Consider the following 27370-nt stretch of genomic DNA (forward strand, 5'->3'; position numbering starts at 1 on the left):
AGGAACAGATAAACCAGTTAAACAACCCCATAACTCCTAAGGAAATAGAAGCAGTCATTAAAGGTCTCCCAACCAAAAAGAGCCCAGGTCCAGACGGGTTTAGTGCAGAATTCTATCAGACCTTCATAGAAGACCTCGTAAAAATATTATTCAAACTATTCCACAAAGTTGAAACAGATGGAGCACTACCGAACTCCTTCTATGAAGCCACAATTACTCTTATACCTAAACCACACAAAGACCCAACAAAGAAAGAGAACTTCAGACCAATTTCCCTTATGAACATCGACGCAAAAAATACTCAACAAAATTCTGGCAAACCGAATCCAAGAGCACATCAAAACAATCATCCACCATGATCAAGTAGGCTTCATCCCAGGCATGCAGGATGGTTTAATATCTGGAAAACCATCAACGTGATCCATTATATAAACAAACTGAAAGAACAAAACCACATGATCCTTTCATTAGATGCTGAGAAAGCATTTGACAAAATTCAACACCCCTTCATGATAAAAGTCCTGGAAAGAATAGGAATTCAAGGCCCATACCTAAACATAGTAAAAGCCATATACAGCAAACCAGTTGCTAACATTAAACTAAATGGAGAGAAACTTGAAGCAATCCCACTAAAATCAGGGACTAGACAAGGCTGCCCACTCTCTCCCTACTTATTCAATATAGTTCTTGAAGTTCTAGCCAGAGCAATCAGACAACAAAAGGAGGTCAAGGGGATACAGATCGAAAAAGAAGAAGTCAAAATATCACTATTTGCAGATGATATGATAGTATATTTAAGTGATCCCAAAAGTTCCACCAGAGAACTACTAAAGCTGATAAACAACTTCAGCAAAGTGGCTGGGTATAAAATTAACTCAAATAAATCAGTAGCCTTCCTCTACACAAAAAAGAAACAAGCCGAGAAAGAAATTAGGGAAACGACACCTTCATAATAGACCCAAATAATATAAAAAGTACCTCAGTGTGACTTTAACCAAGCAAGCAAAAAAGATTTGTACAACAAGAACTTCAAGACTCTGAAGAAAGAAATTGAAGAAGACCTCAGAAGATGGAAAGATCTCCCATGCTCATGGATTGGCAGGATTAATATAGTAAAAATGGCCATTTTACCAAAAGCGATCTACAGATTCAATGCAATCCCCATCAAAATACCAATCCAATTCTTCAAAGAGTTAGACAGAACAATTTGCAAATTCATCTGGAATAACAAAAAACCCAGGATAGCTAAAACTATCCTCAACAATAAAAAGGACTTCAGGGGAATCGCTATCCCTGAACTCAAGCAGTATTACAGAGCAATAGTGATAAAAACTGCATGGTATTGGTACAGAGACAGACAGATAGACCAATGGAATAGAATTGAAGACCCAGAAATGAACCCACACACCTATGGTCACTTGATTTTTGACAAAGGAGCCCAAACCATCCAATGGAAAAAAAGATAGCATTTTCAGCAAATGGTGCTGGTTCAACTGGAGGTCAACATGTAGAAGAATGCAGATCGATCCATGCTTATCACCCTGTACAAAGCTTAAGTCCAAGTGGATCAAGGACCTCCACATCAAACCAGACACACTCAAACTAATAGAAGAAAAACTAGGAAGCATCTGGAACACATGGGCACTGGAAAAAATTTCCTGAACAAAACACCAATGGCTTATGCTCTAAGATCAAGAATCACAAATGGGATCTCATAAAACTACAAAGCTTCTGTAAAGGCAAAGGATACTGTACAGGACAAAACGGCAACCAACAGATTGGGAAAAGATCTTTACCAATCCTACAACAGATAGAGGCCTTATATCCAAAATATACAAGAACTCAAAAGTTAGACCGCAGGGAGACAAATAACCCTATTAAAAAATGGGGTTCACCCCAGTGAACTAGATTGTTGGGGGAGGCGGCAAGGGGGGAGGATGGGGAGGGAATGCCTACAGAAGGGGAGGGGAGGGACTAGGGGATGTTTGCCGAAACCGGGAAAGGGAATAACACTAAATGTATATAAGAAATACTCAAGTTAATAAAAAAAAAAAAAAAAAAAAAAAAAAAAAAAAAAAAAATGGGGTTCAGAGCTAAACAAAGAATTCACAGCTGAGGAATGCCGAATGGCTGAGAAACACCTAAAGAATAGTTCAACATCTTTAGTCATCAGGGAAATGCAAATCAAAACAACCCTGAGATTTCACCTCACACCAGTGAGAATGGCTAAGATCAAAAACTCAGGTGACAGCAAATGCTGGCGAGGATGCGGAGAAAGAGGAACACTCCTCCATTGTTGGTGGGGTTGCAGACTGTACAACCATTCTGGAAATCAGTCTGGAGGTTTCTCAGAAAATTGGACATTGAACTGCCTGAGGATCCAGCTATACCTCTCTTGGGCATATACCCAAAAGATGCCCCAACATACAAAAAAGACACGTGCTCCACTATGTTCATCACAGCCTTATTTATAATAGCCAGAAGCTGGAAAGAACCCAGATGCCCTTCAACAGAGGAATGGATACAGAAAATGTGGTACATCTACACAATGGAATATTACTCAGCTATCAAAAACAATGACTTTATGAAATTAGTAGGCAAATGGTTGGACCTGGAAAATATCATCCTGAGTGAGCTAACCCAATCACAGAAAGACATACATGGTATGCACCCACTGATAAGTGGCTATTAGCCCAAATGCTTGAATTACCCTAGTTGCCTAGAACAAATGAAACTCAAGACGGATGATCAAAATGTGAAGGCTTCACTCCTTCTTTAAAAGGGAAACAAGAATACCCTTGGCAGGGAAGAGAGAGGCAAAGATTAAAACAGAGACTGAAGGAACACCCATTCAGAGCCTGCCCCACATGTGGCCCATACATATAGAGCCACCCAATTAGACAAGATGGATGAAGCAAAGAAGTGCAGACCGACAGGAGCCGGATGTAGATCGATCCTGAGAGACACAGCCAGAATACAGCAAATACAGAGGCGAATGCCAGCAGCAAACCACTGAACTGAGAACGGGACCCCCGTTGAAGGAATCAGAGAATGAACTGGAAGAGCTTGAAGGGGCTCGAGACCCCATATGTACAACAATGCCAAGCAACCAGAGCTTCCAGGGACTAAGCCACTACCTAAAGACTATACATGGACTGACCCTGGACTCTGACCTCATAGGTAGCAATGAATATCCTAGTAAGAGCACCAGTGGAAGGGGAAGCCCTGGGTCCTGCTAAGACTGAACCCCCAGTGAACTAGACTGTCGGGGAGGGCGGCAATGGGGGGAGGGTGGGGAGGGAACACCCATAAGGAAGGGGGGGGAGGAAGGGGATGTTTGCCGGAAACCGGGAAAAGGAAAAACACCCGAAAAGTATAAAAAAAAAACTCAAATTAAAAAAAAAAAAAAAAAAAAAAAAAGAAAGGTCAGTGTCCTTAGCTGAGATGTCAATTATTCACTGTGTATCATTAGAGCAGCTCCTACTTGGGCCAGTCTAAGGAAACACAGAAATGAGCAAATTCATACTTAAACCGGTATGGAATAGCTAGATATTATATGAGTAAAGAAATGTGTTTAAGAAATACTTGGCTTTCTCTATTATATCAGTCACATTTTAAGAACTCAAGAATAGAAGGCAGGTCATAGACAACAGAGAGCAGATGCTCAAGTCTCTCTCTTTTTGCAAATAGGAAAAGCACTGCAAGTGTTTCCCGGCAAACCTCAGTGTACACAGCACCTTGGCACTTCTGATTACTGTCTGTGAACTCCCAACTATGATAGATATTTATAAGCTCTAGTTTTAAAAGACTCTCTACCACACTCATGTTCCATCAGTTCTGTATGAGACCTTCTGGCAAGGTAAAGGTTAGGTTTCCATATCCTACCTTGGTGATGGGGAAACCAAATCTCTTAAGCCCACAAACAAAGATGACAGCATCTGAGCCGGCCAGTAAAATATTTATTAAATTAAACAAATATAGGGTGAGGGTTTTAAGGTACATAGGATGTCTACTCTTAAGAAGGATGTGACTTAGCTAGGAGAAGGGTCCAAAGTAGACTAAGTTAAAAATCATAATTCAAGGATTAAATAAGTCAGGAAAAGACACAAAAGAGTAAATAGACCTTTCATGTGAAATGAGTAAAGAGGTTTCACTTTCTAAGTGCACTTATATAGCCTCAATCCTATCCAATGGGTGAAATTCCCAAGATGCTCCTTAATATTCTGATTTTACTCAGATTTTTCATAGCATTTATGAGGTCTCTAGCTTTACACCTCAGCTCTTGTGATGTGTCTAGGTTTGTTGTCCTCTGTTGTTTTACATTTGAAGTGAAAATGCCAGCTAAATCAACGATTTTTTAAAAGCTACAAAGAACATGAAAAAAAAAAGAATAGAGGGAAATTTAGTCTTCTAGAAAATTCTACCCTCACCACCTGGAATTACTGAAGGGAATGACTGTAGAAAATGGTGTGATGACTAATAAATTAAACTTTCAGAGAGAGATTATGAATAAGGGAGTCTTGGGAAGACAGGATGATCAGGAAAAAGGAGACTAAATAAGAAATCAAATCATGCCCTTCATAAGTGTTTCTGAAACAGAGTCTGATAATTAGGCTCACTGGTTCAATAGTGACAGGGAGGTTATGGGGGTAATCAAGCACTTTCTGACTGGATTTGAGTATTCTGAGTCACCTACTCAAGATCAAGCCAACAAGATCAGCAAACATTCCAGCACTAATTGGACTCAGTGAGTTACAAAGAAACACACAGAAAGACAATGGAGGTAGGAAGGTGACAGGCTGCAGAGGGCCCAGAAAGCATAAGAGTTAGTAGACATGATCAAGACACATTGTATACATGTGTGAAATTATCTAATAAATAAAAGATATTCTTAAAAACAGTCAGATTATTACAGGGAGGCCAAGAGGCAGAATGATCTTCTTGAGTTTGAGGACATCCTGGTTTACACAGTGAGCTCCAGGACAGCAAAACTACACAGAGAAACCTTATTTTAAAAAAGAACAAAACAAAACAAAATTACTACATGGAAATGTTTGTGCACAAATCATAAGAATGGTTACAGACATTTTGAGCCCTTAGTATACAGAACTGGGAAGTTCTAAGCACTTGTCATGCATTAATTCATTTAATGATCACACTAAGCAAGGTGAGGGACTTTCATTATTCCAAGTGTAGTTATGAGAAAATTGGTGTACAGAAGGTCTAGCAACTTTTCCACGTATCATACCTGGTGGCTAGCAGAACTGGAATAAAATAAAACCAGAATCCTTACATGTAAAGGGTATTATGTTTCCAGAAAAATCAACTGTGTAATTTGGTCTTTTAAGTCCAGTGGTTCTGAGTACAGTTAATAGATTTTCATTTTATGTGAGTGAATTTTTGTCTGAATGCATAAAAGTGAATTGCATGCATACCTTGTGGCCCAAGGCAGAAGAGGGTATGAGATTCCCCCAAACTGGAGTCATAGATGGTTTTAAACAACCATGTAGGTGCAGATAACCGAATTCAGGTCTTCTATAAGAGTAGCAAGAATTCTTAGTTGCTGATCCCTCTCTCCAGCCTTAAGAGTAGGTTTTCTTTTTTAAGTCAGGTGGCACTTGTTAGAGGCATGACCACGTGACCAAGTGGTCAGTTATCCGGTAAGATTTGGGTCAGCTCTAACATCTCTGTAACCTCTGTTAAAACTCTGTGGCTCCAGTACACCATATCTGGAAGTCTGACCTGTGGATATTCAGTTACTAGTTATAACGAGCTCAGCACAGTTCATGTTCTGTAAACAGTAACCGGGCGCTCTCCTTCCTTTTAGAGATGTCCTACCTCATCCAGTGAGACAGTGGACAATTGTGATGATTAAAACTTTTTCTGGCACTGTTACTCAGGAAGCTCAGCTCAGTAACTGGTTTGTTATAACAGGCTGTCGATTACTGGCTGTTAGCATAAAGAGTGCCTAGAAGGCCTAAAAAGGGTCCGTGACCTCAGAAGCTACTTCAACTAGACAGTTGCTAGGCGACCTTCCTGCATTGAGATAAGAGGCAGGGCAGCCCGCATAGGTTCCGCCTCCACTTCCAGCCCTAGTTCCTGCCGCCTCCGGCCGCAGGAGCATCAAAGTGAGCGACTGGTCGGAGAACCGGCGGCGCAAGCGCGCTACTTCCCGCGCCGCACTGAGTGACGCACACTCCCCCTCTAGGCCTCAGCCTCGGCCTCCGCCCCGCCCCCCGGAGTACCGCTCCGGCCCTGAGCCCCCGCTACATATTCACGGGGCCCTTCAGCCACGCCGGCCCTTCACCTTGAGAACCCTGTAGAACTGGTGCTGCCCTGGCGGCGTTGGTGATGGGCGGGCAAGAACCTGGCGAATGGGGCGGGGAAGTGGGGAGCCAGCGGTTACCCAGGACCTACTTCCGGAGGACAGGCGGAAGTGGCTGCGGTGCCTGGTGGGAGGGGAAAAGGAGCGAGAGGGGGAGGGCCGGGCCGCAGGGGGTCGAGGGGGTGGGGCTTGCGGGCGGCTGGGACCCGGCCCCGGCCTGGATCTGGAGCCGGGAGGGCAGAGGCTCCCAGCCGGGACCGATGGGCGGGGCCCAGGTAAGGAGCCCCTGCAGTAAGGGACTGAGTCCTAGCCGCAGCGGAAGGGAGGTTTCTGAGTATAGGGAGGGTCTCAGTGTCACCGTGCAGTAAGAACGCTGAGCGCTAAGCAGTGAGCGCTGGGTTCGGGAGGGAAGGGTGGGAGGAGTTAAGTTCGGGGGGGGGGGTGTCATGTGTCTGCCACGCCCCTACAGGAAGAGGGGTGTGTGTGTTTATGTGTGTGTGTGTTTGTGTGTGTGTGTGTTTATGTGTCTGTGTGTGTGTTTGTGTGTGTGTGTTTGTGTGTGTGTGTGTTTATGTGTGTGTGTGTTTGTGTGTGTGTGTTTGTGTGTGTGTGTCTGTACACACTCATAGGGGATGGGGCAACAGGGAGGGCTCTCAAACTGAGAAATTAGGGCTACTACAAGCAGGACACAGGCCTCCAATATTCCAGGAGAGTGCTCTCAGGAGTGGCCCTGTGAAGGAGTTTGAAAGAAACTGGGAATTACATCCTTGGCATAGTTTTGGAAACAGTGGGGGAGGTGAGGGTTGCAGAGAATGCCTGAGGCTAGGTCTGGGTAGGATTTAGTCCAGTTGACAGGAGGTAGGAGATTAAAACACTGAACTCCCAGAGGAGCTTGAGAGATAGGATTAGTAAGTGGTGTTTTAGAGAACGTAGACCCTATTTTCTGTATTTTTTTTTTTTTTAGAAGACAGTCTTCCCATACTGACAGTATTTTTGGTAACATTTCTGTACTGAGAATAGGCATATCACAAACACATAAACACACATGCTCGAAATGCTGGGGATACAGTATATACTCTATATACAAATTGTGTGGAGTAGTTAGAGTTTGTTGACTGAACACGGTAAAGGAGTATAGTAAATATGGAAGTCTTAGAAGTCCATTTGTGCATGTATTAGATTAGAGTGTCATACTGTTTAAATGTTCCGCAGGTTCACACAGAAATCAGCCGCCTGGGCCGTGTTGGTGTTAAAGCCTGTTTCTTCTCCTGATCCCCAGCAGAACACAAGTGGACCAACACAAGTGATTTTCTCTTGCCTCAGCAAGGGCTGGCACAACCCCTGGAATCTGTCAACCACTAGCCTCTGAGCTTTAAAAGCCAGCTGGATGAAGGGATGTAACACGCACCTGGGAGGGACGCTGAAGTCAGCCGTGGGGGGGGAGGGGCCCGGACACACCCCTTCCCCCCCAGACTCCTCCCCATCACGGTCCACGCGGCCATGGACCTTGGACTTGGATAAGTGGAGAGAAGCTGTACTTTGGTGGATCTGATTCTCAGTTTTGGAAATGAAGTATTAGGTCGGGGGATGGGAGGGGGGGGGTTGCGCGTTGATCTCCAGGGAAGCAACAGAGAGAAGAAAAGAAAGGTAAGTTTGTTACTCTCTCACTTAGCGCCTTGTTGCTGTGCAGGAAATGTGAATGGGAACGCAGCCATGTCGGAAGTCATGGCACCTCCTGTGTCCTGATGAGAACAAACCCTTATCCTGATGGTGCACAGGAAGCGGCACCCTACTTCACTCTTTCAGGGGGGGCAGAGTCGTTCTTTCCCGTTCCTTACTGAGGCTCCAGAGAATAGCTGGTAAGGGATTGTGAGGTTAGGTCAAGGAGAGCCTGCAAGGAAGTCAGGCTTCTGGAGGACTGTTGGATTAGTTACCTTTAAAAGCCTTTCCTCCAGTGAGATAATAGGATTTCAAATCCGTCTGGACTAAGGCTGAAGTGGATGACTCTGGCCGGTGCAGACTGCTCTGTTTTGGGAATCTGTTAACAGAATAAGACTTTCAAGGGAGGTGGAGAGGGGAGCTGGAGGATAGGAAATGGTTAGATAACTTACTAAATGATCTCGCTTCCTTCCTCCCCAGTAAGGAAGCTTAGGTCACGAAATCTCATGGAAAGAACAAAAAAAAAAAAACAAAACAAAACAAAAAAAAAAACAGAGCTTGAGTTTGGGGAACAGTAAAATCCGTGGTCTAGCCCAGACGTTCCTGGTCAATGTGCAACTTGAGATATGATAATTATCTCTGTCCTGTTCTTTTCACACAAGAAGATATTTCAGTCAGGTTGCTACTAGGAACAAACAGAATAATTTTGCATTTTGAAAGTACCCTGGGCCTTGTACATATAAAACGGCAACATTGACTTTTCCTGGTTTCTTGTTTATTGTAACACATAGAAAAGCCCTGGATGAAAGTTTGTTCTTGTATTGACTGAACATGTTGGCTGGAGCCATAGCAGACATACTGATGAAAGGAGACCGCCTGGCGATTGTTTCATCATGCTATATAAAGGTGGACAGGTTTAGGGAAACAAATTGAGGGATCCTGTGAGCTTTGGAGATAGACGTTTTAAGTATTTCTTGGAGTGGGTGCTGGACCTTTTCTCCCCTGTCATATCCCAGTCTGCTGTCAGGCCGTGACAACTGCCTCCAAACTGACATCTCGTGGGCTTTTATTTCTCTTTAGGTTGTTCATAACCCAAGCAAGTTTGTCCTTAGTCATCTAAGTACCCACCTGCTCCTTCCTTGAATGTTTTTTTTTTTCTTTTAAAGTTTACTTATACTAAGGTGCCTGCATTTCCTAGTGGTGAAGTCAACAGCGAAAGGCAAGGGACTGAGTAGGAATTTGAGGCAGCGTGTGCTGGCCAAGGCTAGCTAGACTCGTTGAGCCTTCAAGTCAATTACAGAGAGACGTCGAAGTCACTGATGACAATGACTGTTCTTCTTGTCATAGGAGTCCCTGTCTTTTCTCAATGGCCTGAAGGCTGGGCTGTCTGCCCTGAGTAGGTCTTATGGCTCTAAGCTCTTTCTCTTGTCTGGACAGACCAGGCTTCTACGCATGAATCGTAGTTGGATGTGTCACCCTCCTTTCCCCCTCAATAAATGCACAGTTGCCAATCTTTGCTTATGTAGGGGAATCGTGATTTCTTATGGCAATGCCTCCTTAGCTACCTGTAGGGTGTGATATGTTCTAGAAGACTTTCTTCATCCTACCGAGGAGACCCTCCTGGCCCACTGAGGTGTGTTACATTGATTGTGAGTATGCTATCCAAAGTGTCAGGTCTGTTATCTGCTTTCCACCTTTAAGGAAGAGCATGTTTTTCTACTTTGGGGAGGAGCCGTGGAAGCCCTGAGCTGGAAGAGCTCACCTAAGGGGTGTGGCATATGTTGATAGCATTTGTGCAGTTGAGGGCTGAGTTGACTTCACCATCAGCCTGCCAGGGAGAGAGAAACTAGGTGCCCTGACAGCCTCTCTGGTAAGTCCTCTCCTCTTTAACATGAGCTAGAGTCTCTCACCTTCCAGAGCCTGGTGACTCTTCTGTCAGACATTTCTTTCAAACCTTCTCATGAGGTCACCAGAGTGCTAGGGTACCACACTCAAGTAGGTCAGGCTGTTAGTCAGGACTGGTGATAAATTTAATCACACATTGTGTGGGGATTTTTAACTGAATTTATTTAGACCTTACTTTATTCTAAAAGGAAGCGCAGGTAGCTAATGAAGGGTTTCAGAGGCATTGCTCAGTGGTCTACTGTTAATAAGTTTGAGTTCCTTTCCGTATCACTGGTTTGGGACAGACATGTTAGGAGGAATGACAAAGGATACTAAAATGCTAGTTTAACACTTTGGTCTTGCTTCCTCTTATGCCTTTAAGCCAAGATCTCTTCAGACATTCAGAGCATGAATCCTTTCCAAACTGTAAACACTTTCAGGTATCTAAGTTGTAGTTTGTGAGGGGCGATTTCCTGGAAGTTTTTAGTTCCTTTTTGGTGGTGGTAGAATAGGCAGGCAAGTATATGACGTCTTAATTCTCTGTTATCCTGTGACTTGATCTTCCTATTTTTCCATTTGCACATAATCTGATCCCAGGCTCATCCCCAGCGTCTAGACACCCAGCTCCCATTTCTTACTTTCTTCCCCAGTGTAACCTCTGAAGAGCCTGAGGTCTCAGTACTGATATGTTCTTGTTACTTAGACCAAATGATTTCTCTTACTCCTGTGTAAAAACTTACCCAATCCCAATTCTATGCTGTACCCTTTTTGTCGGGGGCAGGGGTAGCCTTTTTGCATTTGGGGATCATCTTGTGAGCCTTGGAATTTAAACGAAGGTCTGTAGAGATAGATGTGGTGGGGAGTTACTGTGTTCTGACCCGCTTCCTGTCTAACTGCTTTGGCAGGAAAATCAGTCTGGCATGGCCTGGCCTGATCTTCAGGACCCACTATGTATGTGTTTATTCAGGATAGCGATCTGTGCTCCTTATGTCTTGGGTATCTACAGACCAGTTTCCCAACTTTTCACACTTCCAGGGAACTTGGTCATTTTTCTCATACTTTGGGCACTGAGTGTGAAGGTTGTAAGTCCCTTAAAGAGGCCTGAAGTACATAAACAGTGGCATTCTCTAGGCATATGCATGGGCTTGAGTTTCCTGTCACAGTCTGTGCAGTCAGCTAAACTGGAAGTAGTGGGCACACACAAACCACACCCACACACTCGGTCCTCCTCACTGATGTGTCAGCCCTTTCCTCTACTTCAGGGCGGGATTCCAACCACTGCTGTAAAGGTTTCTCTACTGCCCCACTGTGTCCCTGTCACATGGGCACAAAGCCATCTCAGCAGTCCTTCTCAAGGACGTGGGTGCCAGGTTTGGAAGCTGGAATGCCTACATCTAAAATCTGGCTATGACTTGTGACTTAACAGCTTACATAGACGCAGAGCCTCAGACTCCTCTGAAGAACGGGTTGATTCTGTGCTCTGCAGAGATGCTGGGAAAGTGTATAAAAAGGTCAAGAAAGCAGGCTTAGAAGGAAGGGCAACTCTACCTAGTGTCTCCTTACAATTTTGTTTTACGTCCTCTTCTGCCCACAGAGCCCTTAAGACACTCCCTACTTTCTGCATCATTCCTGGTGTCTTGTAGGAACAAGTTAGTGAATGATCACTCTGTAAACACATACCTAGAGGTCCTCGTTACCTTGGGCTCTGGAACACTCGGTGAAGTCTGTGGGTAGGAGGGTCTGGCTGAGGTTGAGTGTATCAAGTAATCAACTGGCAGTACCCTATGGGGAGTGGCCTGTGGTTTCCTGCTCCCCTCTTGGGTGAGAGATCCAAGGGTGGTGGGAGCCAAGGCTTAGGCAAAGGGTCAGGCACAGCAGGGTGTGGGAGGGAGTGGGACTATAGTAGAGGTGAGTGGAAGGTATGGATTCGCAGACTTTCGGATTAAAAAAAAAAAGCAAAAAACAAAAAAAACGGTCCAACCAGTGAGATGTGGCTTGCTCTGAGTTGCTAATTATGCAGGGCTCAGATCTCAAAAACAGTCTGTGCTCTGGGGCCACTGCTGACATCCAAGTCAGGCCCAGAAGCTCTTGGTCTTCATCTTTCCTTTCCCTCTCAGGCTGCTTGAAGCTGATTGAGGTATTCCTTGTTTAGAACTCTGTTCAGCCGGGTCCTGATGAGTCTCCCTGTTCCTCCCAGTTCTCTCCATGTTTCTTTTGCTTTAAAGTACAAAGGAATACAGTTGCAGGGGTTGCATGGCACTCCCCTATTCACTTTTAGGGTTACCACAAAAGCTTGTGATTCTTTCCCTCCTTAGGACTGAGCTTCTACCCCCACACAGGCCTAACTTTGGTTTCCCCACCCATAAAGGGGCACCCACCCCCACCCCCGCCCCACCCCAAGGAAAAGAAAAAAGAAAAAGAAAGAAATGAAACGGCCAGCTGGCTCTTACCCACTTTGGGCAGCAGGTGTTTCCTCCCTAGCTTCCCTTTTGCATCTCATACTTGTTGCTTGCACACCCTCACCCCTCTCTTGCTGGCTTTTTCAAATAATAGCCTGCAACTTCCTTTGCATATAGAGAATGGTCCCCAGGTTCTTACTGGGATTAGTGAACGCTCTTTTTGCTGAGGAAATGCTTCTAACACCACCAAGTGCTGTACCCCTCAAAGTTGGTGAAGCTCTATATTCACTGGGCTGGACAAGGGACACTTGGGAACAATCTAAACAGGACAAGCCTGAGGGTGTGAGTGGGGTTGGCTCATCTACACAAGAGCTGCGACTGAGAGGGAAAGGGCCCCCAAACATCTCTGCTACCACTGCCTTCCTAAGTTTGGGGACTTGGGAAATCCCGTTGTTTAGCTCTTGACCGGTGATCAGGAAGTCAGCAGTAGAGGAAGGCCCCGGAAGGAGGGGCCAGCAAGGACTCGCCCGCGGCAGGGCGGGGACCAACAGAGGGGCCTCGGGGCTGGGGGAGCGCCGCCCCGCCCTCCCGGGGAAGGACCACATTGCTTGCTAGCAGGAAGGCCAGCCAGACCGGACGAGGCCGCTCCAGCGTTGGGTGTTGCCGGTCCGGGGCAAGCCTGGATCCAAGCAGGGTGAGTTGAGACGATCGGGTGAGCTGGGCCGGGGACACCAGCGTCTTCAGTCCTGGGGATTGTCCCAGGAGGGCAAGGAGCTTGGAGGAGGGAGGCCGCACAGCCAGTGGAGTCAGGTCTGAGTCCCGAGTGTGCTCTAAAGCCGGGGCGGTGAGAGTGGCGGCCCGCCCGGGGCCACGCAGCGCGCAGTCTCCCCCGCGTGGGGAAGTGGGAACTTAACGCACAGCCACAGGATTCCCGGGCCTTTAGCTGCCGGAGGGAGGGTGGCTTCTCCGGGAGGAGTCTGTTGTGAAACTCGGTTGGAGGGCACCGTGGGTGCGGGCAAGGGAGAGATGGGGTCGCCCTGAAGAAGTGGGGGGCTGGAGTGGAAAGTGGACTTTATGCAAACCTCACCCCAGAGTAGTTAGTTACCAAGGCTGGTTTTTTTTTTTTTTTTTTTGCTCAGACACAAGGAAAATTTGACTCAATGTTAAAATATGTAATTTGGCAAGAAAACTTTTTTCCTAGCCTCCTTGCTAATATAGTTGGAACAGGGGGCTCCCAAGAGGTGTAGAGTTCCCCATTTTACAAAATGTGGTTCAGTGGGACTGTGGCCCACCCAGTCAGTGTCTCCATGGAAGAGCGGCTTTCTGGTGAAGCTTCATTTTCCTTAACCTTTACTACTGTTATGGCTCTTGTGCTTGAGAATATTGTTGGCCAGCTTTATTGTCTTCATTTCTAATACTATTTAGACTAGAGTGTTCTAGATTCTAGGGTCTTCCTGTTTCCAGCCACCAGTCCTTGGCTTTTTAGTATGGAAACCACCAGTAATGGCAATATTACATCCCTGCTTCTGTTAGAAGGCTCTAGTACAGCGTGTTCAAACTCCGTGTCACAGCAACAGGTTAAACTAACTTTCTACGGTGGACATCAGGGCATTGACATTCTCATCCCAAAGTCAGTTTGTCTGTTTACAGAGGAGGAACTGAAGCAGTGGTTCTTCCAGTAACTGACGCCTGCCAGGCATTGTGCAGCATTGTGCTGCTTCTCTTTGACCAGTTCCCCAGGTAAAGAGCCTGCATCTCTCCTAGGTCTTACCTTCTTTATCCTTGAATTATTTAGCACATCTGCTCGGACTTCTTCTCAGTTCCTCTGTCCCTCTGAAATTATGGAGCCTGGTCTATCACACAGAGTATAACAACAGAAAGTAATTCGCTGAGATAGCTGTTATCTGTAATGGGTACTGTGTGCTCTGCACTTCTGAGCTGTGCTTTTTATCTTACGGGTAAAGCAGAGACAGGAGGGGACAGTTCCTTAACGTTTCTTCCGCCTCGGGACGCAGCTTTAAGGCTAGAGAACAGTTGCTTTCCCGCTCCTGGTTGGAGTTGACCATTACTGTTTACCTGTCGCTTTTGACAGAGAGAGGCAAGTATGGAGTCCAGAGTGTTAGGAGCTGGATCTGGTCGTGCCAGCTTGTTGTATCAGAACTCTGCAGGCTGAGGCAGGAGAATCATCAGCTGTGGGCAAGCTTGCACTATGTAGAAAGGAATCTGCTCTTAGGCAGAACTTCAGATTAGAATGGGAGTAGGCCCCAGGGTGCTGAGACTCAGTTCTCACCCCAGCGTGGTGCAAATGTTGTATTTGGGATGTGGGTCCACCCGCTAATCTCCTCGAATGAGTCGTAAAAACTGGGAAATGAAAGCAAGTTTTGAGTGTGTACATTACAGGCAAATCTTAGAAACGAGTTATTAAAAACTCAGGTCAGGGATGATAAATATTGTATGCTGTTGTTTGCTTGCTGTTTTTTGTTTGTTTGGGTTTGGTTATTTACTTATTTGAAACAGGGTTTTTCTATGTCACCTTGGCTGTCCTGGAGCTTGCTGTGTAGATCAGGCTGGCCTTAGAACTCACAGAGATCCACCTGCCTCTCTGTCTCTGGAGTGCTGTGATCAAACATGTCCACCATGCCCAGTCTAGGATATTCTATTTTTAAAAGGAAAATATGGCAAAATATTTTTTTCCAATAGCCTTGTTTATAAATATCCCATTCCACATATTGTTGTAGTTTAACTTTGTCCTCTTCCCACTCACTGGTAGGATTTTCCATTTTCATTTCTCTCTTTAAAAAAAAATGTGTGTATTCATGTTTTGCCTGCATGTCTGTCTGTAGAGCCTTACATGCCTGGGGATCTCAAAGGCCTGAAGAGACCTTTGAATTGGAGTCATTGAGGGTTACGTTCTGGGAGTTGAGCCTGGGTCCTATAGAGGAGCAGCTAGTGCTTTTAACAGCTAAGCCAGCTCTGCAGCCTCATTCTGTCTCTTAGGAATGGTAGGGACTGGTAGTTTGCATAGGGTCTGATTAAAGCAAAAGTGAGCCAAGGCTTCCTAAAGAACAGGCTTCACTGGCCTTGTTGTTGAAGTCTTGGAGCACTTCCTTCTCTTTGGAACCCAGCCATCGAGTTCATAGGAAGGCTGGGCCACATGGAAGGAACACACGATAGTGTTCTAGCCAGTGTCCCAGTTAACATGAATATCAGACTACAGATGTGTTATGGAACATACATCTACAGGAGGCTAGCCTCAGCTTCTGAGTCTTCCAACCAGAGGTCCCAATATAAAACAGCCAGGTCCTTCCCTCTGTGCTGCCTCACTTTCTAAATTCGTCAGCTGTTGACATTGGATAAGGAAGCAGATAATTGTTGCAGTTTTACCTCAGTCAGGTTTGAAATAATTTGTTATTTGCCAAAAAAAATACTGGTAAGAAGTGGGTGTAAGTACAGCAGTCTTAAACTGGGGCTGGGGACCTGAATAAGCAGGTCAGAAGAGCTCGCCTGCTTCTCAGGTATTCCGTTCCATTTTCTCTGATTTCAGTACTGGCTGCTATTATGAGTCATCTCAAACTTTGTGGGCTTTCGTGTTGCAGGCTGGTGGGGCTGGCTCCCTTTCATACTTTGTGGTTGACTCTGACAATCAGTTGGAATGCCTTCAATGTCCTGCCCTGATCTGTAGCCCGGGTTCTCCTGCCTCTGCCTCCTGAGTGCTGAGATTGTAGGTGTGCTCCGTCGTACGCAGCTGTCTTGTCCTTTAGGATGACTTACTGCAGTCACAGGGCTTCACTTCTTCCGGAGTCCTAGGTCTCAGAATCAAAGAGGGAATGTGGAACCGCCCTCCCAAGGAAAGAATATCTATCATTTTGAATTAGGAGCTCACAGGAGGGGAGGTGTGGCAGTCATCTCTGGAAAGCACAGTTCTTCACTTTTGTTGCTGTGTCTATCTTCATTCTCCCTGCTTTAGTTAATGCTACAAATGGTCCTTCATGCTATCTCTCATCACACTGTGCACACGGACCAAGCCCCAGAGCAGGCGTAGAGGACACAGAGCCGCTTTTCTTAAAGAGTGAGGTAAGAGCTAAGGAAGCATGGTCTCGGATATGTTGCAATATAGAGAGTGCAGTGAAGAGTACTCATGAGGGGCTTGGTTGTATCTGGGATGTCACCGGCCTAAATGTGAATGTTCTTAGGTGGGGTACTAGGTAACATTTCAGGAGCAAAGACAACAGTCTACAACAGTAGTTACTGGGGGAAATAAATAACATTCTGAGGCTACTGTATTTCATCCATGTTCCATGGTTGGAAATGAGATTGTATGGGGATGAAAATCTGTTGTTGTGAAGCCCATTTCTGTCAAACTAAGATGTTTTAATTTTTCCCCCCTGTGGGCAATGGCAGCTTCTGATGACTTTTGATACTAATGTGTTCAAGATTCTGTTGCTACCAGAAGGTTATTTAGAGAAAAGCCACAGGTAGGTCAGGTTAGCTGGGGAGCTACATCCGAGGGTCCATCTTGAAACAGTGTTCATAATAAATAATTCAGGTTAACTGTCAGCAGGTCTGAACTGAATAGGCAGTGAATGGGAAACTTTCAACCCAGGCGTAACTGAGGCTTCTGGGGCTGCTTACATTTCTGAAGTTAGAAGGTTGAACAGAGTGGGAAGGGGTTTGTGAGCCCCAATCCCTGACAGGAGCTGTGGACAGCTGCTGGCTTCAGCGGGAGAGAAAATTGAGTTTTCTTCAAAGATGTGGTTCCTGCAGCACAAAAAGACCCACAGAGACTGAGCCACCAAGGAACGAGCATGCACGGACTACACCTAGGCCCCCTACACATTGGTAGCAGATGTGCAGCTTGGCCTTTATGTGGGTCCCATAACAATTGGAGTGGGTACTTCTCTGGTACAGACTCTCTTGCCCACCTTTGGATCCCTTTCCCTAGCCGGGCTGCCTTGTCTGGCCTCAGTGGGGAAGGATGCGCTTAGTCCTGATGTGACTTCGTGTGCCAGAGCAGGTTGGTTCCCGGGGGCGGGGAGGGGAGGAGAGGGGTGCACCTTCTCTGAGGAGAAGAGGAGGAGGGAATAGGGAAAGGGGATGGTAGGGTGGGAATGGCAGGAGAGGAGAGAGGGGAGCTGTGAAAGTCATCTAAATGAATGAAAAATTAATGAAAAAACATGTCGCTGCTGGTAGGTCCACCACGTTCCAGGGAATGGCTCCACACCCATGAGTGTATGGGCAGCATACATTGGAGTGCAAAACAAGAGGACAGGGTGGGTGGGTTCTCTCTCTCTCTCTCTCTCTCTCTCTCTCTCTGTATGTGTGAATACGATCAAAATTTATACATTATATGAAATTCTTAAAGAAAAAATCGATCTGGTGTGTGTACTCTGTTCTAAAATCAGAACGGTGCACCATGCTCTACCATGTTTCTGTCTGTAGTGAAATGTGAATAGACACCAAGTGGAATGGAGAGGATCAATAGCCTCACATCAAATTAGGTCAGATGCTACCAAATGAGGGGCGATGAGATTTTATTATCAAATGGGTTTTGGAAACTTTTTTTCAGTGCATTGTGGATTGGAAGTGTCAGTGGCGGGGTTCTGCACCTGTGGCACCCACACTGGAGACGCTGCTTAGGTCGCAGGTGCATCAGATGTTGAAGTAGCTTGGCAGTTCATGGCCCTGGTCCTACTTGTGTTGTCTTTTGCCGGTTTCACTGGTGTGGATGGTGACGGGGAGGTGCATTATTATGATCTAAAGGCATCAAGAAAGAATATCTTGGCATTTATTTTGTTATATAGCTAGTACTGTTTAAATACACTGTAGACCATCTCATCCAGTCCTTAAAGCAACTTCCTGAGGTATTCAGTTACTCTTTCCACCTGAGAGGTGAGAAGATGGAGGCTTACAGATGGAGAAAGGCACAGGCGGATGCCAAGCCTTGCTTCTTGGGTGTCTGGCTTTGCTTATTATTACTATTGTTATTATTTCTTATAAATCTATACCAACTTCATATGATGCCTGAGGGGACTCTGAGCAGGTTTCCCTGGAGGAGCTTGTCCACCCCGCCAGCCAAAAATCACACCTCTAGACATGGCGTCTGCTGTAGAGAGCACCGCTTACAGTCACTGCGTTCATACACTACTGACATCCGGACATGGATGAACGCCCTGCCCTGAAGAGCATGTAGGAACATGACACAGGGACTCTTGATGGGTCTGTGTGGAGAGGCAGCTAGGCCTTCAGCAGGGGATTGTGCATTCTCGTGGCAAAAGAATCAAGTATTGTTGGGGAGTTCGTGGAGAAGGGCTGAGGAGGAGGGTAGGAAGATACAAAGAGCCTAAGAGAGGTTTTTCTGTGGGCCCTCCAGCTACTCTAAGTGGTTGTATACTTGCTAAAAATCCTGCTGACAGGCAATCCAGGCTTGCTTTGATCTGCACGCTAGTGGGCGCATTGCACCTATTTCAACATCCAGAGAAAACGATATCATTTGACAGTAAAGTCACATGATGGGTAAGTAGGCATGAGGATTTGCCACCATTCTGAGAACTCGCAGGTAGACCTGAAGTGACAAGTCAAGGATGCTCCCCTATCCCAGAAGACAGACAGGTAATTCCTTTCGCTCTGTTTCTTTGTCTTTCTCCCAACCTTTTGTTTTAAAGACTTTTTCCTACTTGATCACCTATTTAGAAAGCAGGAAGTTGGGGGTACCCTGAAATCCTGGCCATGGGAATTCAGGGAAAGTTTAACATTGACCACATTCTGAAGTGGACTGACTCCCAAGAAAGTAGTGTAATGACATAGCTGAGTGGAAATGGCCCAAGGTTTCTGCTATATGGCATTCTGGAATGTGTGTGTGTATGCAGTGGGAGTGGGGTGGGGGTGGGTGCTTGCTTTTAGGAGGAAGACCAATAATGGGAGCAGGCAGGGGCTTGGAAAGAAAGACAGATCATAGGGCTGTAGAGAATAGATGTGAGATCCGAGGTTTTAGCTAGAGTAGAGGATGCGGGTAGGTGCAGAGCAAGGCTTCTGGAGTCCTGGCCCTTCCAAGAGTCTAGCAGGAACAGGTATGTGATTGAGGGGTTCCAGATAAACATGCTTATCTCTACTTCCCTTACTGCACGTGCCCAGCCGGGGCAATGCTAGTGTGTGAAGTTACTCAGAGATGGACTCCATGTTGCCTTATTTTATTTTTTTTAAAGAAACTTATTTGGAAAAAAAGAAGTTTCAGGAATAAAAATGGTCCTTCAGAGTGACATATAGATACTATTCAAGTTTACCTGTTTGTAATGTTTTGCTCCATTCAATCTGTGTAGCTATGGTAATTTCTTTTCTGAACTACTTGAGGGCATCTTTCATAGGCCTTTACCTCTAACTATTTCAGTGTGTATTCCCTGAGAATTGGAATGTTCTCTCTTACATACCCCAATGGCTATCAGCTTCTATATACCCTTTAACATATGGTCTGCATCCAATTTTACTTTATGATTAGTGACTTAAATTTTTTTAAATTTATTTTTTCTATATTAGGTGTCTGTTTTGCCTCCTTGTATGTAAGCATTTATGATGCCTTTGAAGATTAGAAGGTGTCAGATCCCCTGGGACTGGACTTGTAGATGGTTGTGAGCCACCTGTGAGTTCTGGGATCTGAACTCTGGTCTTCAAGAACAACAAGTGCTCTTAACCACTGAGCTGTCTCTCAGACCCTTAGTGTCTTTTCTGTAAGAAGAGGTTTGTTGGAGTGAAATTGACACACAGTAAACACATGTATTTAAAAGGTAGCGTTTGTTTTGATGCATATACACCCATTAAACTATCACCATAATCAAGACAATGCCTATATCCACTCACCTAAACCTCACTGGTTTCCTCAAGCCCCAAATTGAGAACTTCAGGAGTTGCTAAGAGACTTAAGTCAGATTTTAAATTTTTAAGTTTTTAAGTTTTTTGTCAGTCTCATGAGTAACATCATCTCAATATAATTTTAATTTGCATTTTGCTTATGCTTGAAGTTGAACATTTTTGATAAGTTTAAGGACTGTAGATCTTATAAGTTACCGTTATTGGTTCATTTTCCATAGTTTTTTTTTTTTAATTTCCCCCTAGTGTGATATTGTGTATCTGTGATTGGTGCTGCAGAAGCACTCAGTTTGCTCTTTGACTTTCCTGTTCTATTTCTACCCATGTAACAGTCCTTCAAGTAAGGAATAGCAGCGTTCTTTTGTTACACCAAGATTTTGAGTCATAATTAGAAAGCCTTTCTGTGCAGCATGTTTCCTCCTGTCCTTTACTTTGTCTGTGTCTTTGTTTTGTTTTATTTTGCTCTTAATTTTTTTTTAAATTGTGGTGCAACTTGGTAATTATTCTTGAATATTGATATAATTTTGCATTTTCCCAGATGCCTGTGTAGTAATTCCAGCCCTGTTGTAGTCCATTAGACAGTCTTCTTGTTTATAACCATCTAACTGCCGACCTTCAGTGGGTACTGTTTTGATATCTTATTGAGCAGGCCCCTCCTCAACACTTTTGTCACTACTTCCCTAGATATTCTAATGTGTTTGCTTCTTTTTGAGAGCTCTGGTGAGAGCTCTTTTTTTTGTAGCTCTATACAAAAGCTTTTTTGTTTTTTTGTTTTTAAGGCAGGGTTTCTCTGACTTCATAGCCCCCTGGCTGTCCTGAAACTAACTCTGTAGATAAAGCTGGCCTCAAACTCACAGAGATCTGCCTACCTCTGCAAACGTGTTTTTATTGAGGTTTTTGATGGTCCAGTATGGTTTAACCCAGGAAAAAGCTGTTGAATTGTTTTTCAGAAATCGTAATTCTGCTTTATACAAGTTTCTGAATGCCGAAGTTTAAGTATTCTTGTTTTCATGGGATTCTAACTGTCCATTACTCCTGGTTATTAGTGTGGATTTGAGTATATTTGTATGTTAGTTGTTTTTACCACTGATTATAGTGTAACTGTTTCTAGAAACCCTTACAATCTCATCAAACAGTTTTATTTCAGCTTCCACTTGTTTCATTTAGTCTACTTGTATTGGCTGATTAATAACCATTGAAATTGTGTACACCCTGGCTTTTAAAATTAATATATTACTGTCACACACATGTGTGTATTTTGCTTTGGTTGTACCCACCCTCTCTATTTCCCCTTTGCATTTCTTCCTGGACCTCAGGCTTCATTCCCTTCTCTAATAATCTAGATCTTTTCTACTTTGTTTCTCCCCCCCAACCCACTGTGGTTTCTCTATGTAGCCCTGGCTGTCTGAACTTGTCTGTAGACCAGACCCACCTCATACTCAGAGACCCGCTTGCGTCCTCCCAAGTACTGGAATTAAAGTGTGGCATCACCTTGTCCTCTCTACTTTGAAGTTGTTACCACTGTTACCACAGTGTTACCACAGTTAACACAGTGTTACCAAAATGCGTTACTTGTTTTTTCATGTTTGACTTTTGCTTAACTTGATGAACACGTCATCGTTGGTTCTTTTGACAGGATTGTGTTCTTTCTGGCTGATACTGTTCCATTGTGTATCTAAACCACATTTGTGTATCTGTTAATCTGTCACTGACACCAAGGCTGATTATATAACTTGGATATTGTGGGAAGTGCCTCTGTAAACATGAGTGCTGTAGGCAGCCTATCTTTACTTCTGACATCATTGTAGCAAACAAAATGACCTAGACACAGAGAGACAAATGTTTTCTCCCATTGTGTTTCTTTACTAAGTCAATTCTAACATTTAATTTTTTTAAAAAATCAGTAATTTTAGTGCAATTTGACTTGAGGAATGGGGGTTAAATGGTCTTCTCTCTCCTTCTGAACTAGACTGGATGAGAGACAGGAAATGAGACCTATGTGCAAGGGAACCAGGAGTTGGAGTTTTTCATTTTGTTACATTATTTTTCGGCTCTAGTCCAGGAGCATCATTCTCTACCCCCTTGTCAAAGTTACAGCGTTTTCTGAGGACCCATTAGCTCATTTAGAAGTGGTGGAGGAAGCATGTCAACTTGATCCTGCAGTCAGCCACCCTCTCCTTCCTCAGTCTCTCACCTATGCCCAGCCTCTCCCCAGTGCTGTGTTAGTTATACAAACTTGTGGTAACAACTGTTTTTCTCTCTCTCCTCCTTAGGTACATGGCTTCTTCCCACTCTCAGCCTAGAAGAATAAACCCTTAGTCTGCCGGGGAACTGAGCCAGGCAAGCCAAAGGCAGCCTTGAGCGCCCCCTTGCCTGCCCTCCCCTGCGGGGGCCAGGATGCTGAAGAAGCAGTCTGCAGGGCTTGTGCTTTGGGGTGCTATCATCTTTGTGGGCTGGAATGCCCTGCTGCTCCTCTTCTTCTGGACACGCCCAGCACCTGGCAGGCTGCCCTCAGACAGTGCCCTTGGTGATGACCCTGCCAGCCTCACCCGTGAGGTCATCCACCTGGCCGAGGACGCCGAGGCGGAGTTGGAGCGGCAGCGGGGACTACTGCAGCAGATCAAGGAGCATTATTCTCTGTGGAGGCAGAGGTGGAGAGTTCCCACCGTGGCCCCTCCAGCCTGGCCCCGAGTGCCTGGGACCCCCTCACCAGCTGTGATCCCCATTCTGGTCATTGCCTGTGACCGCAGCACTGTCCGGCGCTGCCTGGATAAGCTGTTGCACTATCGGCCCTCAGCTGAGCATTTCCCCATTATTGTCAGTCAAGACTGTGGGCATGAAGAGACGGCACAGGTCATTGCTTCTTATGGCACCGCTGTCACACACATCCGGCAGCCAGACCTGAGTAACATTGCCGTGCAGCCAGACCACCGCAAGTTCCAGGGTTACTACAAGATTGCCAGGCACTACCGCTGGGCGCTAGGCCAGATCTTCAACAAGTTCAAGTTCCCGGCTGCTGTGGTAGTGGAGGATGATCTGGAGGTGGCGCCGGACTTCTTCGAGTACTTCCAGGCCACCTACCCGCTGCTGAAAGCAGACCCCTCCCTCTGGTGTGTGTCGGCTTGGAATGACAATGGTAAGGAGCAGATGGTGGACTCCAGCAAACCTGAGCTGCTCTACCGAACAGACTTTTTTCCTGGCCTTGGATGGCTGCTGTTGGCTGATCTGTGGGCAGAACTAGAGCCCAAGTGGCCCAAGGCCTTCTGGGACGACTGGATGCGCAGACCTGAGCAGCGGAAGGGGCGGGCTTGTATTCGTCCAGAAATTTCAAGAACTATGACCTTTGGTCGCAAGGGCGTGAGCCATGGGCAGTTCTTTGACCAGCATCTTAAGTTCATCAAGCTGAACCAGCAGTTCGTGCCCTTCACCCAGTTGGACCTGTCGTACCTGCAGCGGGAGGCCTATGACCGGGACTTCCTTGCCCAGGTCTATGGTGCCCCCCAGCTGCAGGTGGAGAAAGTGAGGACCAATGATCGGAAGGAACTGGGGGAGGTGCGGGTACAGTACACTAGCAGAGACAGCTTTAAGGCCTTTGCTAAGGCCCTGGGTGTCATGGACGACCTCAAGTCTGGTGTCCCCAGAGCTGGCTACCGTGGCATTGTCACTTTCCAGTTCCGGGGTCGGCGTGTCCACCTGGCACCCCCAGAGACATGGAATGGCTATGATCCTAGCTGGAATTAGTGGCACCTGCCTTTCCCTCCTGGGTCTCCTTGCCGTATGATGAGCCGAGGCAGGCCTGCAGGCCCTGGGCTATACCATCCTGCCAGTGTTTCCTCTTGGATCTATAGATCTTCCCTTTTTGTCCTGGCCTTCCCCCAAGTGGCATTCTAGTGCATAAATCATAAGATGAGGGTTATACTCCTCTTGTCAAGGGAGTACTGTGTGGTATGTTTGGGGCATATTGAACAAGAAACCACTGTGTGGTGTGGGGAGGGTTGGACCTGTTGGACCAGGCATGTAGTGTCCTGAGTTCTCTCCAAGGGCATCTGCAGAGAGCGTGGCCACTCCAGCTCTCCTGACCAGGCCTCTCCACCCTAATCTGGCCCCTGTTAGTACATGAGCCCACTTTATGTACCTTCCCCACTTTCTCCACCTTCCCCCAGGGTGGGGCCGGATTATGGAAGAAGGAATAGATTTGTGGCCAAATGAGACTAACCAAAGGGATTCACTGTCAGAGTTAGATTGTATGGCCGGGTTGCTGGGGTCACTGCCTCCTGGCTTCTCTTCCTGCCGACTTTGCCAGTGCTCTTCTTGTCCTGCAGTGGAGCAGTGTGTTGTGAGATGGAAGGTAGGAACTAAAGCAAGACCTCTCCCGTAGTGGAGCAGTTGTCAGGAACAATGACAGGCGGAAAGCCTACACTTGGGCACCCCCTCTTCTTGCCCATGGCCCCCCACTTCTGAAAGTTAGTTCCCTTTGCATTCTTTAGGGGGATTCAGTGGCAGCCTAGTGGGGGACAGTGGGCTCCACGCCTCTTTCCCCTGGGGTTTGGTACAGCCTCCTCCCATAGAACTTGTTCCTGGTGGCCATCTCAGCAAAGTCAGCAGCAGCTGAGACCAGGACACCTGTGGCCCTTCCTAAGCATTCCCACATCTTCCCAGGCCTAGGGGCAGGTGGCAGGCTAGAGAGAAAGAAATTTGTGTGTTTTGTTTGTTGCCTGATCTTAGTTTCATGGAAGAAAATGGAATCTACAGAATTATTTTCAAAAATAAAGTAAAGGCTGAATTGTCTGAAAAGGTGTGTGTGTGTGTGTGTGTGTGTGTGTGTGTGTGTGTGTGTGTGTGTGTGTGTCCTAGGAAAGGAGGTAAAGGGGGGGGTGGGGAGGGGAGAGGAGAAAGAGAGACAGGTGGGAAAGAGGGACACCCTGATGAGGTACAAGAATAGGATGGGCGGAGGGTCCTAGGGGCGGGGGGTTAATCTCAGATGAGGCCCCAGAGTCCTCAGTTGGCAAGCAGGTCTGGGACGTAGCGAAGGGTCCTAGGTCGCAGGCCTGCTGTTAATCTCAACCTGCCCACAGAGTCCTCAGTTGGCAAGCAGGTCTGGGACGTAGTCTGCGAAACCAAAGTAACAAAACTCCAGCATCTTAACCCTCCAAGTTATGCCACACCCCCTTCGCTGGCACAGGCAAGTCCACAGGCTGCCCGTGAGTCCAGGGTTTGCAGTGGATTCGCGCAGGCTGTGTGGCGGCTCTTAAGGCTCCCGGTTGTGATAGTGAGAAGACCATTTATACCGACAACTGGAGCATGTCTGTCCCACTCTCGGCGTTTACTGTAGCTTCCCTCATATCATAGGCAGAAATCTCTCTGGGAAGTTTTATTCCGTGTGTGTGTGTGTGTCTCTGTGTGTACAAATGTATGCCTTTTTATGGGAGTCAGAACTTTCCTCAGAATACCATCATGTTCCTTATTGAGACGTTGCCCGCTGGCAGAGAGCTTACCCGTTATTACTAGGCTGCCTGGCCAATGATCCACCCAGGCACCAACCCCAGTCTCCATCTTCCTGGTGCTGCCACAACTGCCGTCTTTACATAGGTTCTGGAGTTGAACTTGGGTTCTCCTGCTTGCATTGCAAGAACTCTGTTATCTGGGTTACCTCCCTCCCCTGACCCCCTTATCTTAAACACAGAGAGGCACCGACATGACAATCAAATTTGGATCTTGCCACTGGTGGTAGAGATCACTGGGTAAGCTCTATCCAGAAGGGAAGAAGTGGGAGCTAGTGGCCTTGTTCGGGGGCTTAGGGATACAGAGTGTAGAGTGGAATTCATTTCGCACTTTGAGGCCTTGGTTTTGTCTCCCCTTGTTGCTCCAAGGTGGATTATTTAACATGTATTTTGATTTTAAAAGGAGATGGCCCATTGTTTGTAGCTACAGACACACCGATTGGAGAAGGCGCATCATCCCTGACCATGGGGTGGGAAGTAGTTTGTCTGGACTTCATGGTCTCAGCACTTAATGTATTTAGCGGTCACTGGCCAAATGCTTTGTTCTGAGCACTGCCGGTAGCGTGGTGCTGCGGTCTCACCGAAGGAGAGGCAGGTACAGTGGAGGTGAGCTTGATCAGGCACATAGGGACGGTTGGGCAGACCCAGGATTAGAATGGGATGCATTCTGTAAACAGCCAAGATACTGGTTCTATAAGGGATAGATACTATTCTGTCCTTTAATGCCTTCCTCAACACCCCTCCCCAGCTTCATCTGACCCTATGGCAGCAGGGGATACCAGACTCCAGACTCTGCAGCGGTGGTCTGCCCTGGATGCTGGGTGGGTTAGAGTGAGCCCAGGAAATAGACAAGGAGGCAGAGGATAACTTGAGGCTGCATAGATGCTTAAAAACAGCCTGGGCTTCTCATTTTTTCCTTGAAATGAGTGCCTTTTGGAGGTCTCTTCATACTCTGTCTGCTTTTGAAGTATGCCCCCCAAAGGGTCTGCTTGCTGCTTGTTAAGATGCTCTTGAAGTTCATGTGTGCATAGTTGACTAGGAACCCCAATGCTCCTGTGGAAATCAAGTGGGCATGCCCGCTGGAAAAGACCGTGCAAGCTGATAAATACCATCGAGTTCTGCTGCCTTTCAGGTTAGAGATTCCACAGTCACTCTGAGGTCCTTATGCCCATTCGTGACCCCGGGGCTTCAGAACTGCTATCTCTGCCCTCCATATGCCCTTGCCTCTTATCTAGGTCCCATTGACGTCTTGTTTGTGGACTGACTCGCCCCAGCATAGACAGATGTATTGGCTGTGGCCTTTGTAGAAGTTAGGTGTTCTTTCTCCCAGCTCCATGCTTCCAGAAGTAAGGCTTAGGCTCAATATACATTTACAGATAACTTGGCCATATACCTAGGCGCTTATCTGATTAGCTCATAACTTAAGCCATTTATTCTGATCTACATTCTGCCACATGGCTGATTACCTGAGCTTAGGCATCACACATCTGTCTCATCACTCATTCCTGGGCGAATCTCAAGCGAGCCTGGCACTATCCCAGAATCCTTTTTGCCTCCTGGATGTCCCACCTCCTATTTCCTGCCTAAGCTATAGGCCATCAGATTTATTATTGACTAGTGCCACATCCATATAGACACAAGGTATTCTCTCTACAGGTCTCTGGCAAGGCTTCTGAGCCTTCGATAGACTTCCCCATCTGATCCCTGCTGGGTGAGTTGCCAGGAGAACTGATGCTCTTAGG

At 46.2% G+C, this 27370-nt stretch overlaps 1 protein-coding gene and 1 long non-coding RNA gene across 2 annotated transcripts; both read left to right on the forward strand.

Annotated features, from left to right (window-relative positions):
- The first annotated feature begins 6487 nt into the window (after positions 1-6487).
- Positions 6488-16403, forward strand: LOC116908866. Its single transcript, XR_004389035.1, has 3 exons — positions 6488-6600; positions 7538-7972; positions 16235-16403. It is a non-coding gene; the product is annotated as an uncharacterized LOC116908866 (long non-coding RNA).
- Positions 16404-21760: 5357 nt separating this feature from the next.
- On the forward strand, positions 21761-24921 carry Mgat1 (alpha-1,3-mannosyl-glycoprotein 2-beta-N-acetylglucosaminyltransferase). The gene has a single exon (XM_032912306.1). It carries the CDS (start codon positions 22525-22527, stop codon positions 23866-23868), a length of 1344 nt encoding a protein of 447 aa, XP_032768197.1. The 5' UTR covers positions 21761-22524; the 3' UTR covers positions 23869-24921.
- The last annotated feature ends 2449 nt before the right edge of the window (positions 24922-27370 follow it).

This window comes from Rattus rattus, chromosome 9, assembly GCF_011064425.1.
Source record: "Rattus rattus isolate New Zealand chromosome 9, Rrattus_CSIRO_v1, whole genome shotgun sequence".
Classification (NCBI taxonomy): Eukaryota; Metazoa; Chordata; class Mammalia; order Rodentia; family Muridae; genus Rattus; species Rattus rattus.